At 43.2% G+C, this 27,952-nt stretch overlaps 1 protein-coding gene across 6 annotated transcripts; it reads right to left on the reverse strand.

Annotated features, from left to right (window-relative positions):
- Window positions 1-173: 173 nt before the first annotated feature.
- chfr (checkpoint with forkhead and ring finger domains, E3 ubiquitin protein ligase) lies at window positions 174-27,909 on the reverse strand. Of its 6 annotated transcripts, none has more exons than XM_061673000.1 (18): window positions 27,802-27,909; window positions 27,204-27,357; window positions 25,077-25,176; window positions 22,058-22,167; window positions 21,902-21,961; window positions 21,617-21,808; window positions 20,957-21,037; window positions 14,573-14,729; window positions 14,337-14,491; window positions 14,029-14,191; window positions 13,615-13,835; window positions 13,363-13,467; window positions 11,326-11,409; window positions 11,032-11,102; window positions 4,501-4,588; window positions 4,317-4,424; window positions 1,561-1,633; window positions 174-439 (listed from the first exon to the last, which is right to left on the reverse strand). In XM_061673000.1, the coding sequence occupies exons 2-18, from the start codon at window positions 27,310-27,312 to the stop codon at window positions 397-399; spliced, it is 1,920 nt and encodes a 639-aa protein (XP_061528984.1). In that variant the 5' UTR covers window positions 27,313-27,357; window positions 27,802-27,909; the 3' UTR covers window positions 174-396. The 6 variants fall into 6 exon arrangements, 2 of the variants coding, with proteins under 2 accessions (XP_061528984.1, XP_061528985.1); XR_009768341.1 differs by having other exon boundaries at window positions 413-439; window positions 1,561-4,097; window positions 21,617-21,799; XR_009768340.1 differs by having other exon boundaries at window positions 413-439; window positions 1,561-4,097.
- Between the last annotated feature and the right edge of the window lie 43 nt (window positions 27,910-27,952).

The following is a 27,952-nucleotide window of genomic DNA, read 5'->3' on the forward strand; positions in this document are numbered from 1 at the left end:
AGACAGGCACTTCATATGACACCTAAGTTATATCACAAACTATGCACAATACAGCAGGTCAGAAGTTGAGGATAAAACACATTTGTGCCTAACCTAAGCACAGCTGTTGGCTGGGTTACCAGTAGACTTAACAAATGTACCAGCAAATGACAAAAATAAAATCAAAATGTTGGTCAGAGTGCACCCAGTTTATTTTGTATTTCATGCTTAACCTGTAATGTGCATAACAATACTTCACTTAGCCCCATGTTTGGTTCGAGTCTATTCTGAATGTATAATGACTGCTTTTTTTTTGTATTTTTAGTGTGCATAATAGGGGACAGCTTCAACAGGCAAAACACTACTAGATGAGATGAGTCTTCATTGTGCTGTGAGTTGCACAGCAGCTTTGTTCGCTCAGCTCTTGAAGCGGGTCTGCTCACATATATGGTTGAATTTCCTGAGATGAAGATAAATCACGAAAAAACAATGCATTTTAACCACAATTTCAACTGAAACCACAGGAGGCATTTTCTTCGGGCTCGTCCATTTAAGGGCTAAAAGAACCATATTGATACAAGCACCCCCTCTAGTGGTAAACTGGATCAAAAGCAAGCAGAGGAAGGGAAAACCAATTGACCATTTGCTAAACCACACTCCAGAAAAGCATAATGGTCAAGCGCAGCAATGAACACAGGCATGACAATTTCCTGGCAATCCTGGTTTTAGCAAAAGGTCAATTCAAAGTAGGAATGCATGTAGTGTAGGGTAGGGTGTACTAATCAGTCTAAAGAGTACTTTCGTACATTGACTTGAATTGATGCACCGCGCTTAAGATCATGCAACAGGATGAACAAAAAGGTCTAATGCGCCGTAATTTCCCGTGTATTTTTTTTCCTCCAAAAAATGTCAAAAATCAATGGTGGGCATTATACAGGTATAGGGGAAAATTAAAAAAAATTAAAAACTTTCCCATTTTATAAATGTATGCCGCCATCTAGAGGTTATGAGAGGTGGACACTTTCATTCCTATATGCCACCGCCACCTAGAGGTTATGAAAAAGGTGTAGCCTACACTTTCATTCCAATATGACAGGGGTACGTATGACTGCATATGTACGGAATTTGTGAAATGTTTTTTTTTTTTTTTTTTTTTTTTATAAATATGACTGAACAACAACCATAATTAATGTTTTTATGATTATGTTTTGTTTGATGATAATGCTTTTCTGAAATGCTGGACAGTTTAATTTTAATCCTATTAAAATAAAACTAAATGTGTTTCGCCTGGCCCTTCATGTTTTCTTTAAAGAATTGTAGCCATCTTACAAATTCTGCCCAGGTAATCAAACATATGAGCACAACTGTGTGTTTTTTTTACGAAAAGCCCTAGTTTGATTTACGAAATCAAACTAGGGCTGTGAATTTCAAAATAAGAGCAATTGAATAAAAAAAAGTATTACATGTTCAAATAAAGTGCTTAACTTCTGGATAATTTTAAAAAATGAACAGAATTATTATACACGAGAAATTACGGTAAGTGTTGCAGAAAGGACACAGGTCAGGTTTTATGTAACTTACATTGCATGATGGGCTTTCACCTGTGTACGACAATTACGTCCCCAGTAGCAGTCAGGACGAGACAATACAGCAGCTGAGTGTGGGAGAGATACATAAGAGGTTCCAGTATTAGCGTACATATCCAGTCGTCTAGTCCCAAAACAGTAAAAATATTGAACTAAAACACAGATTTAAAAAAATAATAATTGCACTTATGAAGTTAAAAAAAGGCGGGACGGTGGCCGACTGGTTAGAGCGTCAGCCTCACAGTTCTGAGGACCCGGGTTCAATCCCCGGCCCCGCCTGTGTGGAGTTTGCATGTTCTCCCCGTGCCTGCGTGGGTTTTTTCCGGGCACTCCGGTTTCCTCCAACATCCCAAAAACATGCATTAATTGGAGACTCTAAATTGCCCGTAGGCATGACTGTGAGTGTGCATGGTTGTTTGTTTCTATGTCCTCTGCGATTGGCTGGCAACCAGTTCAGGGTGTACCCCGCCTCCTGCCCGATGACAGCTGGGATAGGCTCCAGCACGCCCGCGATCCTAGTGAGGAGAAGTGGCTCAGAAAATGGATGGATAGTTAAAAAAAAAAAACTAAGTCAGTTATAACCTTCAACCTTTATTGAGCCAAGGCACATATTTTACACTTGAAAAATCTCATGGCACATCAACAAACTAAAATGCTACAAAAAGTCGATACATGTCAATGACAGTTTCTGCCATTTATTCGTTCTGTCACTATACATCGCTGGTCAGGATAGATGAAGAGTAAAGAAATAATTTTCTGACTAACAAAAAGTTAAATTTGATAATTTCCCACGGCACACTTGAAGAGTTCTCACAGCACACTAATGGTTGGGAATCACTGTTTTAAGTGACAAACTTGCACAAGTATAAAAATATATCCTTGGATCCTTGGTTTGCAACAGCGTACTATAATGTATCACTAACCTACACTAATGTTGTTGTAAAGTCATAATTATAATAATTATTTATATGAAAAATATTTAAGCCATAAATAAAACACTCAAATAAAAAATAGGAAGGATGGCTGTAACTTCCTTCTTGTGCTGCGTAAAAGCGTGTTTACACGGCACTGCGCAAATACGTTCATTCGGCCTAATCTGAAAACGTCACAAACCGAGGACGCCTTGTATTGTATTCTAGTGGTCTCTTAGGAGCAGTTGAATCCGCTATATGCGGAACGTCACGTGACCAAACCTGGAAAAAGGGTTAGCTGACTTCCTGTGTATGCTACGGCTGTTTGATGTTCAACTTGCTTTTCTTTATGGCTGGTGTCTTTGGACAAAAGTTCAATAAATGTATATCATTTATTTATACAAACACGAACAAAGCCTAAACATTGAATATTATCATGTTTGGTGGCTATGGGGTGACATCTTGAAAAAAAAAAGAAAAGACATTTAAAGTCCTTAGGGTTAATTTGTTGGCTTGTTGTATGAAATACTAAAAGTCCCCATTTGTCATTCAAGTCTGTGGTTGACTCATTAATTTGTCCATCAATTATATTAATGACATTTCGGCAGGTTCAGATGAAAACGTATGTTCCTACATTTGCGGTGTTCTACTGCAAGTAATGTTTTAAGGATGTAGCCAAACAACCAATAAAAACATCTTTTATAACGTCATGTTTGAATGGGTATCACAATCTGAGTATCGACTCATTTGTAATAGCCATGATTAGGCAGGCGCCAAAATTATGACTACGTCTGTATCAAAGCATTCAAATATAACAGTATAATATTATACAGAGATGCATGTGCACAGCTAGCTGCTCTGAAGAAACAATTTGATTGGCTAAGTCATGAGTTACAACACAAAATTCCTTGCGTATGGAGCGCTGTTGACCGACTCGGGACGTTGCGAGTCAGTGGGGAGAATACTTCGAAGACCTCCTCAATTCCCCCGACACGCCTTCCCATGAGGATGCAGAGTCTGGGATCTCTGAGGTGGGCTCTCCTACACCCTCGGGAGGGTCCTTGAGGGTGTATGGGAGTTCACCCAACCAGTCTACATGTGTTTAGTGGACTCGGAGAAGGCGTTCGACAGTGTCCCTCCGAGAGTCTTGCGGGGCGTGCCTCGGGAGTATGGAGTACAGAACCTGTTTGGTCCCTGTACGCCCAGTGTCAGAGTTTGGTCCGCATTGCCGGCAGTAAGTCGGACTCGTTTGCGGTGAGGGTTGGACTGCGCCAAGGCTGCCCTTTGTCACCGTTCCTAACTGTTATGGACAAAATTTCTAGGCGCTGCCGAGGCGTAAAGGGTGTCCAGTTTGGCAGCTCTCAATTTACCCGTCAATCTACGTTCCTATCCTCACCTATAGTCACGACCTGTGGGTGGTGACCCAAAGAATAAGATAAGCGGCCGAAATAAGTTTCAGCCGCAGGGTGTCCGGGCTCTCCCTTAGAGATAGGGTGAGAAGCACGGTCATCCGGGAGGGGCTCAGAGTAGAGCCGTTGCTCCTCCAAATTGAGAGGAGCAAGATGAGGTGGCTCGGGTATCTGATTAGGATGCCTCCTGGACGCCTCCCAGGTGAGGTGTTCTGGGTAGAAAGATGCGCTGGTTCAGTATCATGTGTTCCTCAAACTGATCTAATAATAGCTCTGCATCAGTATAGCATTACTAATGTTGCAATGTTTAAATCACTGGCACTAACTGAACACTTCAGTAATGTTTCCTTTTGTTATTGTGTTGTCTGTGATCGGTCAAAAAAAATAATGTAAATTGTAAAAAATTAAACAAAAGCTTTGGCGCATCTGACCTGGTAGTTCAGACTGAGGAATATTCTGTCTGTACTTGTACGCCAGCTCCTTGAACACCATCAGGCCGCAGCACATACAAAGGATTGTATTTGCAGACATATGGCGATCTGAGAAGATGGCTGAATGCAGGTGACTCTTTTTGACAGATGACATCATTAAATACAACTTGATTCAAGAACTCACATGGAAGGCAATATTTCCCCTGTTGCAAGTCATTAACAGCTTCCTTGAGTAGATCCCTCCATGTCTTGCCTCTAGAAGACAAATAGTTCTGGTGGAAGGATGAAAGCACATATAAGCAGAAGCAACTGTGGATTTTATTTTAAGCTGTTTTAATTCACCATTCAGGTCCTAAATGTGTTACAGTATTTAACTGACAGAACTTTCTTTTCATAAAGTTTCATCATGCAATTCAGATAAAAATATAAATGCAAACTATAGTTATAATGTATTTGAGATTTATGGTAAACTAAAAGTGTAAAACAGACTCAATTTGACAGAAGTTCTCCAATAAAAAGGACTTAAAACAAAATGAAGGATTAGGAGTGGCCTAGTCAAAGTCCAGACTTGAATCCGATTGAAATGCAGTGGCATGACCTTAAAAAGGCCGTTCATGCTCGAAAACCCTCAATTTTTGCTGAATTCAAACAATGCTGCAAGAAAGAGTGGGCCAAAATATCTCCACAGAGATGTGAAAGACTCATTGCCAGTTGTAGAAAATGCTTGATTTCAGTTGTTGCTGCTGAGGATGGCCCAACCAGTTATGAGGTTTAGTGGGCCATTCCTTTTTCACACTGGGCAAGGTAACTTTGAATATACAGTGGGTACGGAAAGTTTTCAGACCCCCTTAAAGTTTTCACTCTTTGTTATATTCTATCCATTTGTTAAAATAATTTAAGTTCATTTTTTCCCCTCATTAATGTACACACAGCACCCCATAGTGACAGAAAAAAATTTAATTGTTGAAAGTTTTGCTGATTTATTAAATAAGAAAAACTGAAATTTCAAACAGCCATAAGTATTCAGACCCTTTGCTGTGACACTCATCTATTTAACACGGGTGCTATCCATTTCTTCTGATACTCCTTGAGATGGTTCTACACCTGCATTAGAGTGCAGTGTTTGAGTATACTGATTGGACTTGATTAGGAAAGTCACAGAGCTGTCAATATAAGACCTTACAGCTCACAGTGCATGTCAGAGCAAATGAGAATCACAAGGTCAAAGGAACTGCCTGAAGAGCTCAGAGACAGAATTGTGGCGAGGCACAGATCTGGCCAATGTGACAAAATCATTTCTGCTGCACTTAAGGTTCCTAAGAGCACAGTGGCCTCCATAATCCTGAAATGGAAGACAATTGGGACGATCAGAACCCTTCCTCGAGCTGGCCATCCGGCCAAACTGAGCAATCGGCATTGGTGAAAGAGGTAAAGAAGAACCCAAAAATCACTGTTGCTGAGCTCCACAGATGCAGTTGGGAGATGGGCGAAAGTTCGAGAAAGTCAACCATCACTGCAGCCGCCTTTATGGCAAAGTGGCCCGACGGAAGCCTCTCCTCAGCGCAAGACGCATGAAAGGCTGCATGGAGCTTGCTTAAAAAAAAAAAAAAAAAAAAAAAAAAAAAAAAAAACACCTGAAGGAATCCAAGATGGTGAGAAATAAGATTCTCTGGTCTGATGAGACCAAGGTAGAACTTTTTGGCCTTAATTCTATGTGGCATGTGTGGAGAAAATCAGGCACTACTCATCACCTGTCCAATACAGTCCCAACAGTGAAGCATGGTGGTGGCAGCATCATGCTGCGAGGGTGTTTTTCAGCTGTAGGGACACGACGACTGGTTGCAATTGAAGAAAAGATGAATGCGGCAAATTACTGGAATATCCTGGACAAAAACCTTCTCCAGAGTGCTCAGAATCTCAGACTTCACTTTCAAAAAAGACAATGACCCTAAGCACACAGCTAAAATACAGAAGGAGTGGCTTCAGAACAACTCGGTGTTTTTGAATGGCCCAGCCAGAGCCCCGACTTAAACCCAATTGAGCATCTCGAGAAAGACCTGAAAATGGCTGTCCACCGACATTCACCATCTAACCTGACAGAACCGGAGAGGCTCTGCAAGGAGGAATGGAAGAGGATCCCCAAATCCAGGTGTGAAAAACTAAATACTGAGCAAAGGGTCTGAATACTTATGGCTGTGTGATACTTCAGTTTTTCTTTTGGAATAAATCTGCAAAAATTTCAACAATTCAATTGTTTTTCTGCCAATATGGGGTGCTGTGTGTACTTTAATGTGGAAAAAAATTAACAAAACAATTTGAGCAAATGGCTGCAATATAAAGAGTGAAAAATTTCAGGGGGTCTGAATACTTTCCGTACTCACTGTATATTCTTTCCTTAATCAATGAAATCACCATTTATCCATCAATCCATCCATTTTCTGTACCGCCTATCTTCACTAGGTTCGCGGGCGTGCTGGAGCCTATCCTAGCTATCTTCGGGCGAGAGGCAGGGTACACCCTGAACTTGTCGCCTGCCAATCTTTAAGTTCACTTTAGTTTTTCTTTTTTGTCTGATAATTAATTTACATTTGTTTGATGATCTCAAACGTTAATGTGGCGAAACTATGCAAAAATGTAAGAATTTGAGAAGACGACCAATACTTTTACACAGTATTTCACAGTAATATCTTCTTTCCTCAAGGAGGCATTTCAATTATTGACTTTTGTTTTTCCAACAACAAGCCTTGCAACATGGTTCACAGTTACTAGTTTCACTCATTACTGTAATAAAACAAAAAAAACAAACATCCAGACTTTCCATATAGGCAACATAACACTGCAGAATACATAGACGTTCAATGAGGAAAATGTCCTCGCCATTCTGCCATCTACACGTGGCTGTGACAGGCTGATGTGTCCAAAATGTGGGCGGACCAAAATCTGTCTGAAAATCTAATATTTCATCAGAAAACGAGCCTAAAATTACCACAGAGTCAATTTTGGGGGGATTTCTTTCTGCAGACATCATTTTTAAAGGACTACGGAATAAGTCCCAATGTTCTCACCATTAAATAGGTCCTATAAATATATGTAATATGTAAATTGTTGGTATCACTGGTGGAGGATCTCAATCAACAACTCAGCTTGGCATAAAAGATACTCAAAACATCCAACAAAAAAATCTCAACACTCTGCATGAGAAAATTATACAATATTTCATTCAAAGCTCCTGTTGTGGTACATAGCTGGTCAGTACACAACTTGGAGCACTGACTATCATATGTTGTATCTTCTTCAATTTCTGTCAACTTGTTCCGTTAGTGGTCACCAAAGAGTGTCCTTTTCCATGTAAGCTTGTCTCCTGCACCCTCCTCTCTAACACCAACTGCCCTCATGTCTTCCCTCAAGACAGCCATCAACCTTCTCTTTGGTCTTCCTCTCACTCTCTTGCCTGGCAGCTCCATCATCATCATCCTTCTACCAATATACACACTCTCTCTCCTCTGGACGTGTCCAAACTATCGAAGTTTGCTCTCTCTAACTTAGTTTCCAAAACATCTAACCTTGGCCGTCCCTCTGATGATCTCATTTCTAATCCTATCCAACCTGGTCACTCCGAGAGAGAACCTTAAAATGTTCATTTCCGCCACCTCCAGCTCTGCTTCCTGTTGTCTCTTCAGTGCCACTGTCTCTAATTCGTATATCATGGCTGGCCTCACCGCTGTTTTATAAACTTTGCCCTTCATCATAGCAGAGGCTCTTCTGTCTCATAACATACCTGACACCTTCTTCCACCCGTTCCAACATGCTTGGACTAGTTTCTTCACTTCTTTACCACACTCACTATTGCTCTGGACTGTTGACCTCAAGTATTCAAAAATCTTCCACCCTCGCTATCTCTTCCCCCTGTAGCCTCACTCTTCCTCCTCCAACCCTCTCATTTATGCACAGATATTCTGTTTTTGGCTAATCTTCAGTCCTCTCCTTTCCAGTGCTTGCCCCAACTTTATAAGTGTTGCTCCACCTGCTCCCTGCAGTCTTCTGCGAACATCATGGTCCACTGGGATTTCAGTCTAACCTCACCTGTAGCCTGTCCATCACCACTGCAAAAAGGAAGGTGCTCAGGGCTGATCCCTGATGCAGTCCCACCTCCACCTTAAACTCCTCTTTCACACCTACAGCACACCTCACCGCTGTTCTGCTGCCCTCGTACATGTCCTGTACTATTCTAACATACTTCTCTGCCACTCCAGACTTCGGCATGTAGTACCACAGTTCCTCTCAGGGTATTCTGTCGTAGGCTTTCTGTAGATCTACAAAGACACAATGTAGTTCCTTTCTGCCCTTCTCCAACAACACCAAGGAAAATAATGCATCTGTGGTACTCTTTCGAGGCATGAAACCATATTGATGCTCGCAAATGCTCACTTATGTCTTGAGTCTAGCCTCCACTATTCTTTCCCATAACTCAACTGTGTGGCTCATCAGTTTTATTCCTCTATAATTCCCACAGCTCTAGACATCACCCTTGTTCTTAAAAATGGGCACCAGCAAACTTCTCCATTCCTCAGACATCTTCTCACCCACTAGAATTCTGTTGAACAAGCTGGTCAAAAACTCCACATCCACCTCTCATAGATGCTGCCATACCTACACAGGTATGTTATCAGGACCAACTGCCTTTCAATTTTTCATCCTCTCTAGTGCCTTTCTGACTTCCCCCATACTAATCATTGCCACTTCCTGGCCCACCTCTTCTACTTTTCCTTCTCTTTCATTTTCTTCATTCATCAACTCCTCAAAGCATTCTTTCCATCTATCCAGCACACTACTGGCACCAGTCAACACAGTTCCATCTCTAGCCTTAATCACCCTAACCTGCTGCACATACTCCCCATCTCTATCCCTCTGTCTGGCCAACCTGTATAGATCTTTTTCTCGTTCTTTAGTGTCCAACCTGGCATACATGTCATCATATGCCTCTTGTTTGGCCTTTGCCACCTCTACCTTCACCCTACGTCGCATCTCCATGGATTCCTTTCTACTCTTCTCGGTCCTCTCATTGTCCGTCTTCTTCTGAGCTAACTAACCTCTTTCCTCGTATTATTTCCTGTACTTTGCGGTTCCAGCACCAAGTCTCCTTCTCCCCTTTCCTCGCAAGATCACAAGGTGATCAGAGAGACAGGAAGGAGAGTCTTCAGTCTTCTTGAAACTCCTCCGATTCACAGAGAGCCTGTCTCACCTCTCGAAAAGCCGCACAACACTCTTCCTTTCTCAGCTTCCACCACATGGTTCTCTGCTCTGCCTTTGTCTTCTTAGTCTTCCTCCCCACCACCAGTCATCAGACAAAGCTTTCTTGCCACACTGTCCCCTGCCACGACCCTACAGTCAGTAACTTCCTTCAGATTACATAATCGGCGCGAAATGTAATCCACCTGTGTGCTTCTACCTCCGCTCTTGTAGGTCACCCTATGTTCCTGCCTCTTCTGGAAGAAAGTGTTCACTGCAGCCATTTCCATCTTTTTTGCAGTCTTTTTTTTCTTTTTAACCTGTCCTGTTCAGCTCCATGGCCTTGCAGAATGGTGGATCTGTATGCCTCTGGTTCTGAAACAGTTTTGCTGTGCAACAGGGGAGTTCGAAATACTCACTCTGGTTATTTTAAAATGTTTTACTGAATCTGATGCGGACAGAAAAGGTTCTAGGGGACAGACAGACAGAGGGACAGAGTGGACAAGGGGAATAAGGGTGTGAACTACAGCAGAACACATTTTTAGACAGTCTAGATATTTGAGAACATTACAACAATCAAATTGTGTTCTTTGGGCAAAATCTAACCCCATCTGTCCCTTGAAGTTCCTTTCCTGGATGCCAAATTTCCCCATCACTTCTTCCTTTCACCAACATGTCCACTATAATCTGTACCAATCACAACTCTCTCTCTCTCTCTCTGTCTGGGATGCTCAGACTACTTTGTCAAGCTTCTTCCAGAATTTCTCTTTCACCTCTAGGTCACATCCTACCTGTGGGGCATAGCCACTCATTACATTATACATGACACCTTCAAGTTCAAGTTTCAGCCTCATCACTCGATCTGATACTCTTTTCCCTGCCAAGACATTCTTAGCTAACTCTTCCTTTAAAATAATCCCAACTCCGTCTCTCTTCCCCATCTGCACCCTGGTAAAATAATTTTAACCCTGCCCCAAAACCTCTAGCCTTACTGCCTTTCCACCTGCTATCCCGGACACACAATATATCAACCTCTCCCCTAATCTGCATGTCAACCAACTCCTGAGCTTTTCCTGTCATAGTACCAACATTCAAAGTCCCCACATTCAGTTCTAGGCTCTGTGCTTTCCTCTTCTCTTTCTGTGGAAGAACCCGCTTTCCACCTCTCCTTCGTTGATGACCCACAGTAGCTGAATTTCCACCGCTGCCCTGTTGGTTAACAGCGCCGGTGGCGGACGTGGTTAACCCAGGCCACGACCGAGCCGTTATGAAATTGTATGGATGGATGCTTCTATTTGTTTGGAAAAATTTGAAGCCAGATACCCTTCCTAACACAATCCTCTGCATTTATCCGGGATTGGGACCAGCCTACAGTGTGCACTGGCTTGTGCCCCCCCATAGGGCTACATTGACTATCATATGTTGTATACTTCAAATGAAATCCCCCTACAATGAAGAACAAGGATTTCGAAAAAGTAAATGTCACCTTGAGGATCTCTGATTCGTAGTTATTGTTGTTCAGTACACCATCCAGACATTTGTCAGTCAGATTAAGCTCTGCAAGAAAAGTAAGAGCGCAATACACCTCAAGAGATGGATTATTGTAATAATAGTTGTACATCAATTTGTTCTATGCAGGTTTAGGATGCTGTCACACTTGACAGGAGTAAACGGATAAACCTTTTATTTGATATGTTTTCATAAAATTGTATCAGGTGTCAAGTAGTACTGTAACATGGCTATATAGCAGACTGACATATTGTTGACAACAGTTACATACCACTGAATCGAGCAAGGCAGCCTTGACAGCCAATCCTCTGGCAACCCCAATAAATATGACAGAAAGGACGCTGGCACTGCACACCTGCCAACAAACATCACATCCGTGGGCTGTGCAGAACAATAAATTCACATAAAACAATGACACTCTACCACTGTATAAAATTACATAATACAATACAAAATAAATTTTAAAGAAACATTTTTACTGTGTTTGAAATCATTCACTCATTCCCTATTCACTGCAAAGGTTTTTCATTTTTATATAGTGGACTACAATGAAGCCCTGCATATTCACGTCCTCCCTTACTCACTGAAAAATTTACCAATTTTTAGTTTATGTTCGTTAGTTCAGGCCAAAGCAATAAAAGTATTGCTTTGACGCCATACTGATCCTGAAAAAAAATCAGTTAGATATATACGTAGATAGCTGGTCATCTTTCCTCAACATGCTAAATCTAGTCTCTTGATTCCTTTGCCTGGGTAGGGTGCCATTTGACAGTAGCAAGACTATTTTTATCAGTGTTAAAGTAAACAATTGAATTCTGTATTCTTTGTTGTCGAGGCTGTTGTTGTTTTATTATTCAATTTATTTATTTATTTTTCTTTTTTATTTTCACACATTTTAGATCGTTTTGCATGGTGAGAGGACACATGCATGGAGTGGGGATCTTCTCCTCTTGTCCCTGTGTTTGCTGTTCCGGCGGGCGGGATTTTTTTCACTCCTTCCTGATCTCGGGGGTGGGGGGGGGGAACCACTGGGGCGACCTCATGGGGAGTATTGGTGGTGTGATGGTGACTCACCCATGTTCCATGGGTGCTGTGGCGGTGCCAGCTGGCACCCATCTGGGTCCCCCACACTGGCTGCTGGTGGGGGCGGTGGGGCCCCCTTTGTCGCTCCGCGGGCCTGCTTCCTCCTCCTCTCTGCGTTCCTTGCGTCCCGTTGCGCTTGCCTCTTCCACTTCCCGTGGGGGAGCCGGGCGGTCCCCTGCGGGCTGTTTTTGTCCCTGCCTGGTTTGGGGGGGGTTCCACCTCGCACACTTGGGGGCGGGTAGTGGGTGCTACCTCTTCGTCGGTTGTCCGGCGGCCCCCAATGGGTGGCCAGTTGTCGGGGCGCCTCGGTGGGGCCGGCGGACCGCCCTGGGTCCCTTGGTGTGGGACATGTCCCGTCAACCGGGCTGCTTTCGGGTGGACCCCTGCGCCCGATCCTGCCCCTCAATTGATTGGGTGGGGTCCTCAGCCTCCGCGTTGTGGGCACAGCAATTACAGGACACTTTTGTCAATCTTTGTGCATGTAAAACGGTGTCAATTCACTTGCATGTATCCGCAGGCACACAGCCCTGTGACTCTTTCCCTGGGTGTGGGGCCACGCACATAAGCGATTTGCATATTCATGATGTTATTTGTCGCAATGTGTATCCCCTCACTTATACTCTCGTCCTGTAGGCTTTTATAATTTACATACTTAATTCCATCACACTTCAGTTGTACAGCCGGGTTCACAACCCTTGTCCAGCATGCTTCTTCTCCTGTCCCATCTTGTCCTGTCCTTCCCTCACAGGGTGTAGCACTACAGCCCCACGCAACGCTCATATTTAATATTTCATTGTTGCAGATAATGTAATGACTTACTTCTCTCATCCTGTTTAGAATTAGTGCTTTGTCTTTGTTTCTCTCTCCCCTCTAGAAACTTTGTTCTGTGCAACTGATCGACTCTGATTCTCAATAAACCTCAATTATAATACGAAGAAACTGTATGTACTTCCTGCCATCTAATAGAAGACCATTCATTTGTTCTGTCTGTCACTATGTCTCACTGGCATAAATAGATGAACAAACATACTTATTGTGAAATAATTTTTTGAGCAATCAAGTACATAAGTATATACAGTAAATGAACAAGTCATTTAAATGGACATATTGCTCAATCTTGTGATCGGATCGGTGATCGTTTTTTTAAACCCGCTGATCGGCCCCAAAAATCCTAATCGTGTAACGCCTAGTTTACACTAAATTGTCTTCTACACCAAGTACTTACAATGTTGCTGGCTGATCAACTCAGCCCGTCTGTCTGGCATTGGCCGCAGGCAGCAGGTACAAATGAGATGGCAGCCCAGAGGTTGACAGCGGTACTCTAGAGGAGCTGCAGAGATGACCGGTTTGTATTAATTTTTTATTTATTTATTTTTAAGATGAGTTGACACTTAACAATTGAAGAAAGGCAAACAAGCTCCGTATTTGTGTTTAATACCCAACTGTCAGTGTCTACGTTTCCTATCTTAGCTAATACCTGATGGGTTGTCAGAAGAGGTTGAGGGCTCTTCCCCAATGGACTTCACAGAGCCTTCATCTGCAGCTGGTTTGATTGGAGGTGGAAGAGGAGGAGGCATAGGAGGTGGAACTGGCAGACCTGGAACCCAGCAGTTTGAGCCTGTGGCAAAGTTGGCAAACAGCATCTGACTGACGTCTCTCCTGTAACCTGGACACTGTCTGCAGATCACTAAAGGCTGACTGAAAAACAAAAAATCAAATAAGTTGTTGCAGTTATTTACTTTTATTTTCTAATATTTAAAACAATTAAATACAATATTATTGACATGAGCTACCAAGGAAGTTGGCATTTCTCTTTTACTGTTGTAGTGAAGGTATGGTTTAAATATGATATTTTATGTATTAAATATCTAGCTAGTGCAGGCACTTATACCTAATATCAGAGGAGTCGCTGTCATTGTCAGAGAGCTCAAAAAGGTAATCAGAGCTGCCCTCCTCATCAGAGAAACAACGCTCAACTTTTGGCTGCAATATGTCCTGAGTGATCTTGTTGCGGCTGTCCATGCTCTTCATGTCCTCCTCACTACGACACTTTTCTATAAAACAGACAACCACTTTGTTTGTACTTTGTACTAAATGCAATTGCAGAAAATTTATTATTTTCATTTATGTGGATGCCTTTTTAGAAGGGGGTCAGATTTGCATGTCATAATGAAATACTATATTGTTCTTTATGCTAACCAGGGTGTTGGATGAGGTAGGCCTCCACCAGGTTGTTGAGGATATGGTTCTTACGGATCCTTTCCACAGGGCAGCGGCATGTAGGACAAAGAGAAGATCGCTCCATCCAGCCAGAGTAGCAGGCAGCACAGAATGTGTGCATGCAGGGTTGCAAGCTGACGCGAAAGGAGAACCCATTCATGAGTTTTCCACACACACGTAAAAATACACAAATCTCAATTGAGTTGGAGTTTTACCTGACACAGTCATACAAGAGTTCCTGGCAAATAATACATGTCAGTGATTCCTCCATCTTATCTGTCTTGGTCTCTTCTGCTGGCGCTGGGACCAAAAGACTTCCAGTTGAGGCCAAGGTTGGTGGCGTTAGCTCTGTGCTGGATGAGAGTGCGGTCTCTGGAATTACAATGAAGGAGATATGTGGTACATACAGCTTTCTTTCAAAAACAACAACAAAAAAGCAGTTATAAATGCAGCTCATCTGTACTGGACACAAGATGAACAAATTGTTCATATATGATACAACCACAACTGGCGACCTGTTCAGGGTGTACCCCTCTAGCCCGGAGATAGCTGGGATAGGCTCCAGCGCACCCGTGACCCTAGTGAGGATAAGCGGTACAGATAATTAATGGAATGGATGGATGATCCAACCAACTGTCTTAAAACTGCATTACATTACGGCTGTACTTACTTATTTTCGCCTGTCACTTATGCGGAACGTCATATGAGCAAACCTGTAAACAGGTTAGCGGACTTTCTGTGGGCGCAGCGCACTACGAAAACTACAGGCTGATGACATTATTGTTTTAACCTGAACTTACTAGAATATTTTCTTTATCACTGGCGCTTTGGACAAAAGTTAAATACATGTACTGTATATCTTTTATTTATACATTATGTAAACACAAACAAAGCCTAAACATCAGATATTGTCATCTTTGGTAGCCCTTGAAGACATCTTGTGTAAAACATAAGACGTTGTATACATTTAATATTCCTACCGGTGCTTTGTCCCAGTTACCTGAGAAGTGTTTCGTACCGTTTTGCCGAATTGGGCGTTTGTTGTGCATAACCCCAAGAGGTGGGTAGAGTACCCAAAATATTGTACTCAAGAGTACTGTTACTTTAGAATAACATGACTCAAGTAAAAGTAAAAAGTAGTCATACAAATAATTACTTGAGTAAGAGTAAGAAAGTACTTAGTGAAAACATTACTCAAGTTCGGAGTCACTAGTGAGCAACTGCTGATTTAATTAAAGTATGAATGTCAAATAAAATACAAATAACTAAAATATGAATGTGCAAATTTAGAAATTGCTGAAAAATATCACTTAATCTAAAACATCAATAAAATCTTTATAAAATCTATCATAACAAATTAAGGCAAATTCACCTCCAAGAAATGGTCTTACACTATATTGTTTCTACTTGTTAAACAGCACAATACTATAGGCTCACCCAGCAGATTACAAAAAAAAAACAGGAATACGGCTGCAGTGGATATAAAAAGTATACACACCCCTGTTCAAATGCCAGGCTTTTGTGTTGTAAAAGAATTTTGACCAAGATCAATTATTTTCAAACCTTTTCCACCTTTAATGTGACCCAGAATTTGACTCAACTCAACTGATTTATTTTCATATCTTTTTGAGAGGGGAGGTGAAAATAAACAACTGAAATAAACTTGAATGTGATTGACTTGGACTTGAAGTTTAACTTGCTGCCTTCTTGGCCAGGTCACCATTGTAAAAGTGATGTTCTGTTTTAACTGGTCTTTTACCTGGTTAAATAAAGTTTAAATAAAATAAATTAAAATAAATCTTGTTGCACAAGAATGCACTCCCTCTTATAACTGGCATGTGGCATGTGTTCAGAAGCAACAGATCACTTTCAAACTCATGTTCAATGTGAGTCCACACACCTGCCACCATTTCAATTTTTAAGTTGAAAAAAACACCACCACCACCACATGCATAGGACCTTACGGAAACATCCATCCATCCATCCATTTACTTCCGCTTATCCGAGGTCATATTGTGGGGGCATTAGCTTTAGTAGGGAAGCCCAGACTTCCCTGTCCCCAGCCACTTTCGCCAGCTCTTCTGGGGGATCCCGAGGCATTCCCAGGCCAGCCGAGAGACGTAGTATCTCCAGCGTATCCTGGTTCGTCACCGTGGTCTCCAGGGGTCTCCTGGAACACCATCAGGCAGACATCCTAATCAGATGCCTGAGCCACCTTATCTAGCTCCACTCAATGTGGAGGCGCAGCGGTTTTACTCTGAGCCCCTCCCGGATGACCGAGCTTCTCACCCTAACTCTAAGCAAGAGTCCGGACACCCTGCGGAGGAAATTAATTTCGGCTGATTGTAACCGGGACCCACAGCTCGTGGCCATAGGGGAGGGTAGGAACGTATTTCGACTGGTAAATTGAAAGCTTCGTCTTTCGGCTTAGCTCCTTCACCACAACGGATAGATACAAACTCCGAATCACTGCAGACGCCGCACCGATGCCCCTGTCGATCTCCCGTTCCATTCTTCCCTCACTCGTGAACAAGACCCCAAGATACTTGAAGTCTTCCATTTGGGGCAGGATCTCATCGTGGTCCATGGACCATGGTCTCAGATTTGAAGGTGTTGATTCTCTTCCCAGCCGCTTCACACTCAGCTGCCAACCGTTCCAGTGAGAGTTAGAGAGCACGGCTTGATGAAGCCAACAGAACCCCATCAACTGCAAAAAGCAAAGATGCAAAACTAAGTCCACCAAACCGGACCCCCTCTACGCCTCGGCTGTGCCTAGGAATTCTGTCCATAAAAGTTATGAACAGAATCGGTGACAAAGGGCAGCCTTGGCGGAGTCCAACCCTCACCGGAAATGAGTCCGACCTACTGCCAGCAATGCGGACCAAACTCTGACACTGTTCGTACAGGGACCAAACAGCCCGTATCAGGGGGTTCGTTACCCCATACTCCCGAAGCATCCACCACAGGACTCCTCTAGGGACACGGTCAAACGCCTTCTCCAAGTCAACAAAAGACGTAGACTGGTTGGGCGCACTGCCATGCACTCTCGAGGATTCTGCAGAGGGTGTAGAGCTGGTATACTTTTCCACGGCCAGGATGAAAAGCACACTGTGCTCCTCCTGAATCTGAGATTCGACTTCCCGACGGACGCTCCTCTCAGCACCTCAGAATAGACCTTTACCAGGGAGGCTAAGGAGTGTGATCCCCATGTTGTTGGAAAACTCCTTCTTAAAAAGGGGGACCACCACCCCAGTCTGCCAATCCAAAGGCACTGTCCCCGATGTCCATGCGATGTTGCAGAGGCGTGTCAACCAGGACAGCCCCACAACATCCATAGCCTTTAGGAACTCCAGGCCAATCTCATCCACCCCCGGGGACTTGCCACCGAGGAGCTTTTGAACCACCTCAGTGACCTCAATTCCAGAGATGAAAGCCCACCTCATAGACCCCAGACTCTGCTTCCTCATGGGAAGGCGTGTCGGTGGAATTTAGAAGGTGGTCTTCGAAGTATTCTCCCCACAGACTCACGTTGTCCCGAGTCAAGATCAGCAGTCCCCCATCCTCACTATACACAGTGTTGATGGTGCACTGCTTCCTGCTCCTGAGACGCTGGATGGTGGACCAGAATTTCCTCAAAGCCGTCCAGAAATCGTTCTCCATGGCCTCACCAAACTCTTCTCATGTTCGAGTTTTTCCCTCAGCGACCACCAAAGCTGTATTCCGCTTAGCCAGCCGGTGCCCATCAGCTGCCTTTGGAATCCTACAGGCTAAAAAGGCCCGATAGGACTCCTTCTTCAGGTTGACGGCATCAACGCTGGTGTCCACCAACGGGCTCGGAGATTGCCACCATGAAAGGCACCGACTACCTTACGGCTATAGCGCCGGTCGGCCACCTTGGCAATGGAAGCGTGGTACACGGTCCACTCAGACTCAATGTCCCCCACCTCTCCAGAGACATGGTTGAAGTTTTGCCGGAGGGGGTAGTTGAAACACCTTCTGATAGGGGATTCTGCCAGACGTTCCCAGCAGACCCTCACAATACGTTTGGGCCTGCCAGGTCGGCCCGGCATCTTCCCCACCATCGAAGCCAACTCACCACCAGGTGGTGACAGCTGCGCCCCTCTCTTCACCAGAGTGTCCAAGATATGCGGCCGCAAGTCCGATGACACAACCACAAAGTCGATCATTGAACTGCGACCAAAGGTGTCCTGGTGTCAAGTGGACACCCTTATGCTTGAACATGGTGTTCGTTATGGACTATCAGTGGTGAGCACTGAAGTCCAATAACAGAACACTACTCAGGTTCTGATGTCATTGCCCACCTGAGCATTAAAGTCCCCCAGCAGAAGGATGGACTCCCTAGCGGGGGCGCTCTCCAGCACCCCCTCCAAGGACTCCAAAAATACTGGGTACTCTGAACTGCTGTTTGGTGCATAGGCGTCTCACTGTGGGCAAGTCCAGAGTTGAAGAGAGTCCAACCCCTTTCAAGAGGACTGGTAACAGAGTCCAAGCCGTGTGTGTGGTCACTATATCTAGTCGGAACTTCTCAACCTCACACACCAACTCGGGCTCCTTCCCTGCCAGAAAAGTGACGTTCCACATCCCTAGAGCCAGCTTCCTTAGCCGGGGATCGGATCGCCAAGGACCCCACCTTCGGGCACTTCCAAGCTCACACTGCACCAGATATATATGGCCCCTCCTACAAGTGGTGAGCCCATGGAAAGGGGGCCCCACGTTACCCTTTCGTGGTGCGCTCGGCCGGGCCCCATGGGTGCAGGCCCAGCCACCAGACGCTCGCCTTTGAGCCCCACCTCCAAACCTGGCTCCAGAGGGGGACCCGGGTGACCCGCGTCTGGGCAAGGGGGTCGTGCATCCATTTATTTTATTCATAATAGGGATTTTTTGAGCCGTGCTTTGTCTGGTCCCTCGCTTAGGTACTGTTTGCCATGGGTGACCCTACCAGGGGGGTGCCCCCCCAGACAACTTAGCTCCTGTGATAATTGGGACACACAAACCCCTCCACCAAGATAAGGTCTACAAGTGACAGCTCAAGGAGGGGCTTACAGAAACATTATTTGCTTTATCCACTAAAATAACTGAACGAAGAAGCTGTTTGCTGACCAGAGTTTTTTCATTATTTATATATTGATTAATTTTTTTTTTGTCCTGTTTGGCTGTTGGGTCAAGCAGAAAGGAAGCTCTGTATCCCTTTTATGCCGGAACAGTTGTACTGTGTCACAGTGGCTGCCACTAAGCTGCCACTGTGCTTTCTTTGTATTCTGATGGATATTCATTGAGAATATATCCATCAGTTGTTCAGTTGAACACAAAGTTTTTAAAGGGGAGTGACAGAAAAAACAAAGGAGAGAGAGTGAAAAGGTAACTCAATAATATAGGAAAAGAAGAGCTGTAAACAGGATGAGGAAAGTAAAGCATCATGTACCTAGTTCAATGACACATTGGATTCAAGTATGGGTGAGTAGTGCTACACCGTGTGAGGGAAGGACAGGACAATATAGACCAGGACTGGACAGGAGGGGAAGCATGCAGTACAGGAGTCGTGGACCCGGCTGTACAACTGAAGTATGGTGGGAGTGGCTATGTAAATTTTAAACATCTTTAGAAATAGAGTGCAAGTGAGGGGATACCAAAGAAATTCGCAGTTATAAGATATTTGTCGCACTGAGTGAATGGCCCTACACCCAGTGAATAAGTCCCAGGGGTGTGTGTCTGCGGACACATGCAAGTGAATTGACACCATTTCGCATGCACAATAACCATCAGAAGATTCCTGTATTTGCTGTGCCTGCACCGCAGAGGCTGAGGACCCCACCCCTCCCAGTCGAGAGGCGGGGTCGTGCCCAGGAGTCCACCTGAGAGTGGCCGGGTGGATGGGATACATCCCACACAGAGGGATCCAGGGTGGTCGACCGGCTCCATCGAGGCGCACCGAAAACCAGCCAACAAGAGGAGGCCGCAGGGACCCAACGCCACCCCCCCAGCCGACCCCCACACGCCCCGCCACCATCGCCGCCAGGAGAACGAGACAGCCCCCACCAACCCGCTAGGCCCACAATGTAGCCAGTCTCCGCCCAGCCCGAAGATGAGACGGTGTCCCATTTGGTGGAGAGGAGGGCGGATAGGGGCGCCGACAAGGGAACAATAAGGGGGCAATCCGGAGAGCAGCCCCGGGGGCATTTGAGGGGCGCCCCCACACCAAACGGCCATCCAGCCAGAGGGGCCTGGCCCCAGGAGCACCGCCATGAGCCTAGTGTTAACCCCCTGTTAATATGACTGCCAGGTCCCCGACTGGCAGTCATTGGCCCTACCCCATGTATAAGTGGCCACTGAATGGTGTGGCACATTGAAATCTGGAGTGGTCCGTGAGAATTGGAGGGGGCAAGGCTGCCAGCCAATCCCCAAACCCCCCGGGACCGGGAAACAGCACTGACGTACTGAAACCTGAGACCAGACTTATTGATCAAGTGTGTCTCTCACACTCACACACACAAACACGCGCACGCACAAACACACACACACACAAACTAAAGCTTTGAATTAGTCTATGTATGTGAAAGAAAGCCCATCAATTAACACACCAGTTTTTCGCTTCTTGCATTCTGGCTCCAAATTGTTCAGTGATTTCTCACGTCCTTCAGCCTCATCTCTAGATTGGCTACCTGTTGAGAAAGCAACGTTTAGGTCAATTCAATAAAAAAAAAAAAAGTGTCAAAAATAAATTTCAAAAAGATATTTCTTCACTAAAATGCAGACTATATACTTGCATTAATACATTTTGTAGCTGGCCAAATCGTGCTTAGGCTGGATTTACCCTACCAGTAAGGGACATTTCTTGACCCAAGTTGAGCCCACTTTGGATATTGTCACAGCAGCATGAAGAGAAAAATACATGAAATAATGAATTCGGATCGGAATCAGGCCTCTTCAGCTGGATTTACACAGGAGATCCAAGTGCCGATATTCAGATTTAATGCCTATAGGAATTTACATGTACATTTGAAGTGACACTGTGTTAAATCATGTGAAACACCTGAAGTTGTGACAATCAATTCCAGGTCATTTAGACAGGCACCCAATCACAACTACGTGCAATTTCATCTTCATTTAACCTAACGTGTTTGTTTTTGGAACATGAGAGTAAGCTGGAGTACCTGAAGAAAACCCAAGAAAGCATGAGAAGCGCATGTGGTTAATATAGACTGTGTTAGATTTAGAGGTATTTTAGTAAACTAACCCACCAGAGTTTAGACATGCTCTGGCTGACAGGGGTCCGGGTGTAAAAGGCAGCTGAAAACAGAGGTCGGAAGTAGAGGTGGATGGCTGAGGTTCTTCCTGATTAAGATGCCAAGGAGCTTTTGTGAGCATGACAGGCTCCACAGACAACGTCATCTCGGTGGATGTGAGAGCAGAAGGACTGTGGGCTGACAAGTCTGATGTTTAGATAGAGAGTGGACGGTTAAGTCAAGGTAATTATTGTCAAGAAAGTAATAAGATACAGCATTTTACACAAGGATTTTACTTACCGTGACGATCTTGCAAAATACCTTCCTCTGTTTTGATTGCGTGATAAACATACGCAATATCTGCAAGAACACACAGTTTGTGCTTCTAGTAAATGCAAAGTATAGAGTAATTGAGAGAATATGGAGCGCAATGTAAAAAAACAAATACAAACTTACTTTGTTCAGGCTCATTTTTCCTGTATACAAAGTAGATGACATCACCATTTTGGAGCATGTGAGTTTGTTTTTTGACCAGTGTGGCCATGTTGATCACTGTACCATTGGTGCTAAAAGAACCCCAACAGAGCTGTGTTATTGAAGAAAGTAAAAGCATAGATAATTTTACATTTTAGACCATGTGAGTCCCGGGATGCACATGTCATGAAAACAATGAGTTCCAGCCCTAGAACGACTCCCTGCAACTTATCATCACAGAATACAGATACAGTAATCTTCCGCTACATCGCGGGTCTTGCTTCATGGTCACGGTATATTGCAGATTTTTGTACATTTGTTACGGCATATTGTATACTATTTGTACAATATTTTTGTGTTATCCATTGCTCTTGCTCTTTATCAATATATTGTGAATTTCGATAGCAAATTTTTTTTTAACAATACATATTCTCAAAAACTTTCAAGATAAACGATAGTATCGATGTTTTTTTTATGCCACTAATATAATGATATTAGAGCATAATAAAGAATTGTACACAGCTTACAATTTCTGTCCTGGCAATCAAACATATGATCACAACTGTGCAATGTTCTCTCATTTACTAAAGTAGGGCTGCATTTCACAAAAAGAGCAAGTAAATAAAAAGTATAAGTTAGACATGTTCAAATAAAGTGCTGAATTTAAGTAAAATAAAGTTCGAGTTTGCCCTTTTTTGTTTTGCATCTTGACACAACAGTGAAGTCTCAAACAATTTTATATTTTTTAATATAACAAATCTTAACTGAACCGTTTTAGAGGTTATGTTTGTTCAATACCTTCGTTTTGGTTCATAATGCGTTTCATATTATATGCACTTTTAGTAAAAGCTCCCAGTGGGAACTTCGCACTGAGAAGTACAAACAAAAATGACTGCCTGGTCCAGTTTTAGCACCATTTTTTCTCTTCCTTTATCGGTCACTTTCTGATGTTTCTCTGTCTTTAACACAACTTACCGTAATTTCTCGTGGATAATGCGCATTCTTTTACCCCATAGAAATGGTCAAAAGTCAATAGTGCGCATTATACATAAGTATAGGAGAAAATGAAAGACTTTCACATTGTATAAATGTATGCCGCCATCTAGAGGTTATGAAATACTGTACACTTTCATTCCGCTATGCCACCGCCCCCTAGAGGTTATGAAAAGCTTGTACCCTTTCATTCCAGTATGCCACCTAGAGGTTATGAAAAAAGTGTAGACTACACTTTCATTCCAATATGACAGGGGTACATATGACTGCATATATGTACAATTGTGCTCATAGGTTTACATACCCAGGCAGAATTTGTGAATTATTTTTTTTTTTTTTTTTAATAAATACGACTGATGACTGAACAACAACCATCATTTATTTCTTTATGGTTATGTTTTGTTTAATGATAATGCTTTTCTGAAATGCTTGACAGTTTAATTTGAATCCCATTAAAATAAAATTTTGTGTTTCACCTGGTCCTTCATGTTTTCTTAAAATAATTGTACACATCTTACAAATTCTGCCTGGGTAATCAAACATATGAGCACAACTGTGTGTTTTCTCATTTACTAAATAAAAGTAGGGCTGTGAATTTCAAAGTAAGCAATGTTAAGATCACTGATTTGCGCTGCGTTAACTTCACCTTTGTCTCTCGGGCCCCGTGACGCGGCATCATACACGTCGGACAGAATGGTTCGTATTACAACGAACGGATGCTCGCCTTGCCACACTTTCGTCATTTGTCTTTTTTCTCTCTCGCTTCTCAATTCAGTGTTGCATTTTGGAACAGCTGTCTTCCCGCTAATCAAGTGAACGCTTCACTTCTGCGTCCACGCATCCGTGACATAACCGCATTGTGTCATATACGCCACTGCAGTCTTCAGTCTTCACGAGCGTCTCCGCCGTAAACCTGGTTTGCAGTTTTGCTTTTTAATGTGTTTTTGATGCGCAAAATACTAATTTTGACCAGAAAACTGCAATGACAGACCGCTTAATTTGAGCCTTGCACACATACGTAAGTAAGAAACGTTGTGCGTCAGTGGACGCACATTCACAATGCTTTTAGCGTCCCTTATCATTTTAGTGCATCTAGGACGCGGGACGCACAACAAACGAGATCCCTGAAATGCATTATTTTTTTTAGCTGATCAAAAGGTTGGTTAGCAAGAAGTAAAAATGGGTTCTAAGTTTTTCTCTTAAATTCTTTACTGGCAACATAATAATGCTCAGTTTTGATTGACACTGTCAGAGAGGTATTAATTTCAATGTTTATCATTGTCATTACAAACTATACTGAGAGCTACTGTAATGCATTTTTGTAACTTCATTTAGCTACATGAGTCAGACATCCGACGTTTTAAACATGAGATGTTTTTATGTTATGGGAGAAGAAATAAACAGAAAAACAATTTAAAATATAAAAAAAAGTGGCAAAACGCACCCAACCCGACCAGTGACAACTCGGTAGATGCCCGGCGTAAGGGCGGCACTTCCCAGAGAGTCCTAATAGCTTAATCACTTGCACTTTTCACTTTCTTGGGAGCCGTACTGAGCGCTAACCCTTTACAGCAACATAGTGAGAGGTGTTCCTAAAATTTCATTCCTCTCTTAGCAAAATAAGATCAGAAACTTTCTGTTTTAACAACTATAAATAAGTATTGTACTACTATTATTACTTACTATCGCATCACTGGAATTTAAAACCACAAAAATACATGTAATATAGATTGTTGGACAACTATCCCTCTGACAACGTCGATCAAAACTGAGCCCTCGCCAAACGCGAGCTTAAAGGAAACGAGTTATAAAACATTTTTGGCCTTGGCAGGTCTGCATTTTGTTGAGTACAATTATAGTTATTTTTGTATTTGGGGTACCTAAAGGTTTGGCTGGGGAACACATCATTGTATTCATTACTGCCAGTAAACCGGTCAAAAAGAAAAGACATGATTCATCCCACAATTTCTCCTCTTGTAAAGTCAGAATGGTTGAATAGTCATAATACCTCATGTCTTCAAGCCACACTTGCCCTGAGTTTTCATCTTGCACAATCTTGCAGTGCTCCCCTGAGACCAGTTTATTGGCAGGAAAGGCCAAATCACATCCTGCCACAATTACAACACAAAACAAAAATAAATACAATAACAATGGAGAATGACTGAAAATGGCCTCAGAAAGGATATACAGTGGGGCAAAAAGTATTTAGTCAGCCACCAATTGCGCAAGTTCTCCCACTTAAAAAGATGAGAGAGGCCTTTAATTTTAGTCATAGGTGTACCTCACCTATGAGAGAGAAAATGAGAAAAAAAAATCAATTGAACCACATTGTCTGATTTTAAAGAATTTATTAGCAAATTATGGTGGAAAATAAGTATTTGGTCACCTACAAACAAGCAAGATTTATGGCTCTCACAAAACCGCAATTTCTTCTTTAAGAGGTTCCTCTGTCCTCTACTTGTTACCTGTATTAATGGCACCTGTTTGAACTTGTTATCAGTGTAAAAGACACCTGTCCACAACCTTAGACAGTCACACTCGAAACACCACTATGGCCAAGACCAAAGAGCTGTCAAAGGACACCAGAAACAAAATTGGCGATCTGCACCAGGCTGGGAAGACTGAATCTGGAATAGGTAAGCAGCTTGGTGTGAAGACATCAACTGTGGGAGCAATTATTAGAGAATGGAAGCCATACAAGACCATAATGGAAGCCATACAAGACCATAATGCCTTGATCTGGGGCTCAACGCAAGATCTCACCCCGTGGGGTCAAAATGATCACACGAATGGTGAGCAAAAATCCCAGAACCACGGGGGGGAATCTAGTGAATGACCTGCAGAGAGCTGGGACTAAAGTAACAAAAGCTATAATCAGCAATACACTACACCTCCAGTGACTCAAATCCTGCAGTCCCAGACGTGTCCCCCTGCTTAAGCCTCTACATTTTCAGGCCCATCTGAAGTCTGCTAGAGAGCATTTGGATGATCCAGAAGAGGATTGGGAGAATGACATATGGTCAGATGAAACCAAAATAGAACTTTTTGGTAAAAACTCAACTTGTCGCGTTTGGAGGAGAAAGAATGCTGTGCTGTGTAAAGGAAATAATGAATGGGGCCATGTTTCGTGAGATTTTTGAGTGAAAACCTCCTTCCATCAGCAAGAGGATTGAAGATGAAACGCTTCGTAAGAAGCCTTTCAAGGTCCTGGAGTGGCCTAGCCAGTCTCCAGAGCTCAACCCCATAGAGGGAGTTGAAAGTCTGTGTTGCCCTGCGACAGCCCCAAAACATCACTGCTCTAGGAGCTCTGCATGGAGGAATGGGCCAAAATACCAGCAACAGTGTGTGAAAACCTTGTGAAGACTTCCAGAAAACATTTGACCTCTGTCATTGCCAACAATGGGGTATATAAGTAAGTATTGAGATGAACTTTTGCCTCTGACCAAATACTTATTTTCCACCATAGTTTGCTAATAAAGTCTTTAAAAATCAGACAATGTGATTGTCTGGATTTTTTTTTCTCATTTTGTCTCTCATAGGTGAGATACACCTGTGATGAAAATGACAGGGCTCTCTCACCTTTTTAAGTGGGAGAACTAGCACAATTGGTAGCTGACTAAATACTTTTTTGCCCCACTGTACATTCATGGTCGTCAATAAAAGCTGCATAGGTTGTTCCGACTGAATCCCTACAGATGAGTACAACAATAAACCATAATTGTTACAAACTCCGGCAGCCAATTCATTGTAAACCATGTCTAGCGCAGACATAACATCTCTAATTAAGGCTAGACATTTTGCATAGCAAAAAAGTGCACACCCCCACAGGCTCTATAACAACAAAGCAATGAAATACAGGCCTATACAAAAAATACCTACTTAACATTCTACACACATGTTCTCAATGGGCGCCTTTTGTTATCATCACAAGAGGCTTTCTAAATTTGCAGGATGGAAGGCTTTGTGCTTCGTAGGGGGGGGGGGGGGTTTATAAGGCCCCAGACACTGACAGCGATGTCTGCTTCACAGACAATAGTTGTCCATAGGTAACAAGTGACACATTCAGAAGCAAAACACAAGTAGTATATTTAAAAACCAACCTGGTCATTGCTCAACATAAAGCGGCTATTCTTACCTTTTTTACGGCCAATGGTGCATTCTCTGTTGAAAAGCAGCACTTCGGCGTCACTGGAATCCACTTTGACCAGCTTTCCCCATGGCGTACCCCTTCTGTGACTGTCCATCTCTCCAAATGTTTGGAACTCAATCTCGGGCTACTTGGGTCGTTGCTGGCACAGTGCGGACAAAATCAGAGATCATTATATTTCCCCGGCAATATATGTTATATAATTAGAATACTTTTTCACTCAATCATTTAAAACTGAAAGACTTCTACGCAACCAAGTGCTATCGAAAGTGAACCCAGCACGCTTCCCTGACGTCACTCGCTAAACCCAAAAAGCTTGTCATACAAAAACTTTTCTTGTTTTTTGTACGGCAAGCTGGAGAAACACGACATCATCCCAAACGTCAGCAAATAGTTTGTGTATGTGTCGCAATAACAAATGCAGCGACCGGTGACCACAGTTGATTTCCTACATAGCGACAACTCCGCTCAAACGAGGAAACTACGGTGTTTGCTAACGTTAGCAGCTATTTAGGACGTCCAACTAAATCGGGAATCAAACACGCGTAAGGATAAAGTGACATAAATTCTCAAACTGTTACTTTACCGTCAAAAGAGGAGTTTGCTGTCTCAATAGTTCTGTCTAGAATTTGAACGTGTCGTCATGTGCCAGCAAGGAACAAGCACCACTTCCGGCCAAGCTCAGTGTTGACATTTGCTACCGTTATCAGCCGAGGAACAGCGCTGCTCGGGATTTG

Source organism: Phycodurus eques, chromosome 3 (genome assembly GCF_024500275.1).
Source record: "Phycodurus eques isolate BA_2022a chromosome 3, UOR_Pequ_1.1, whole genome shotgun sequence".
Classification (NCBI taxonomy): domain Eukaryota; kingdom Metazoa; phylum Chordata; class Actinopteri; order Syngnathiformes; family Syngnathidae; genus Phycodurus; species Phycodurus eques.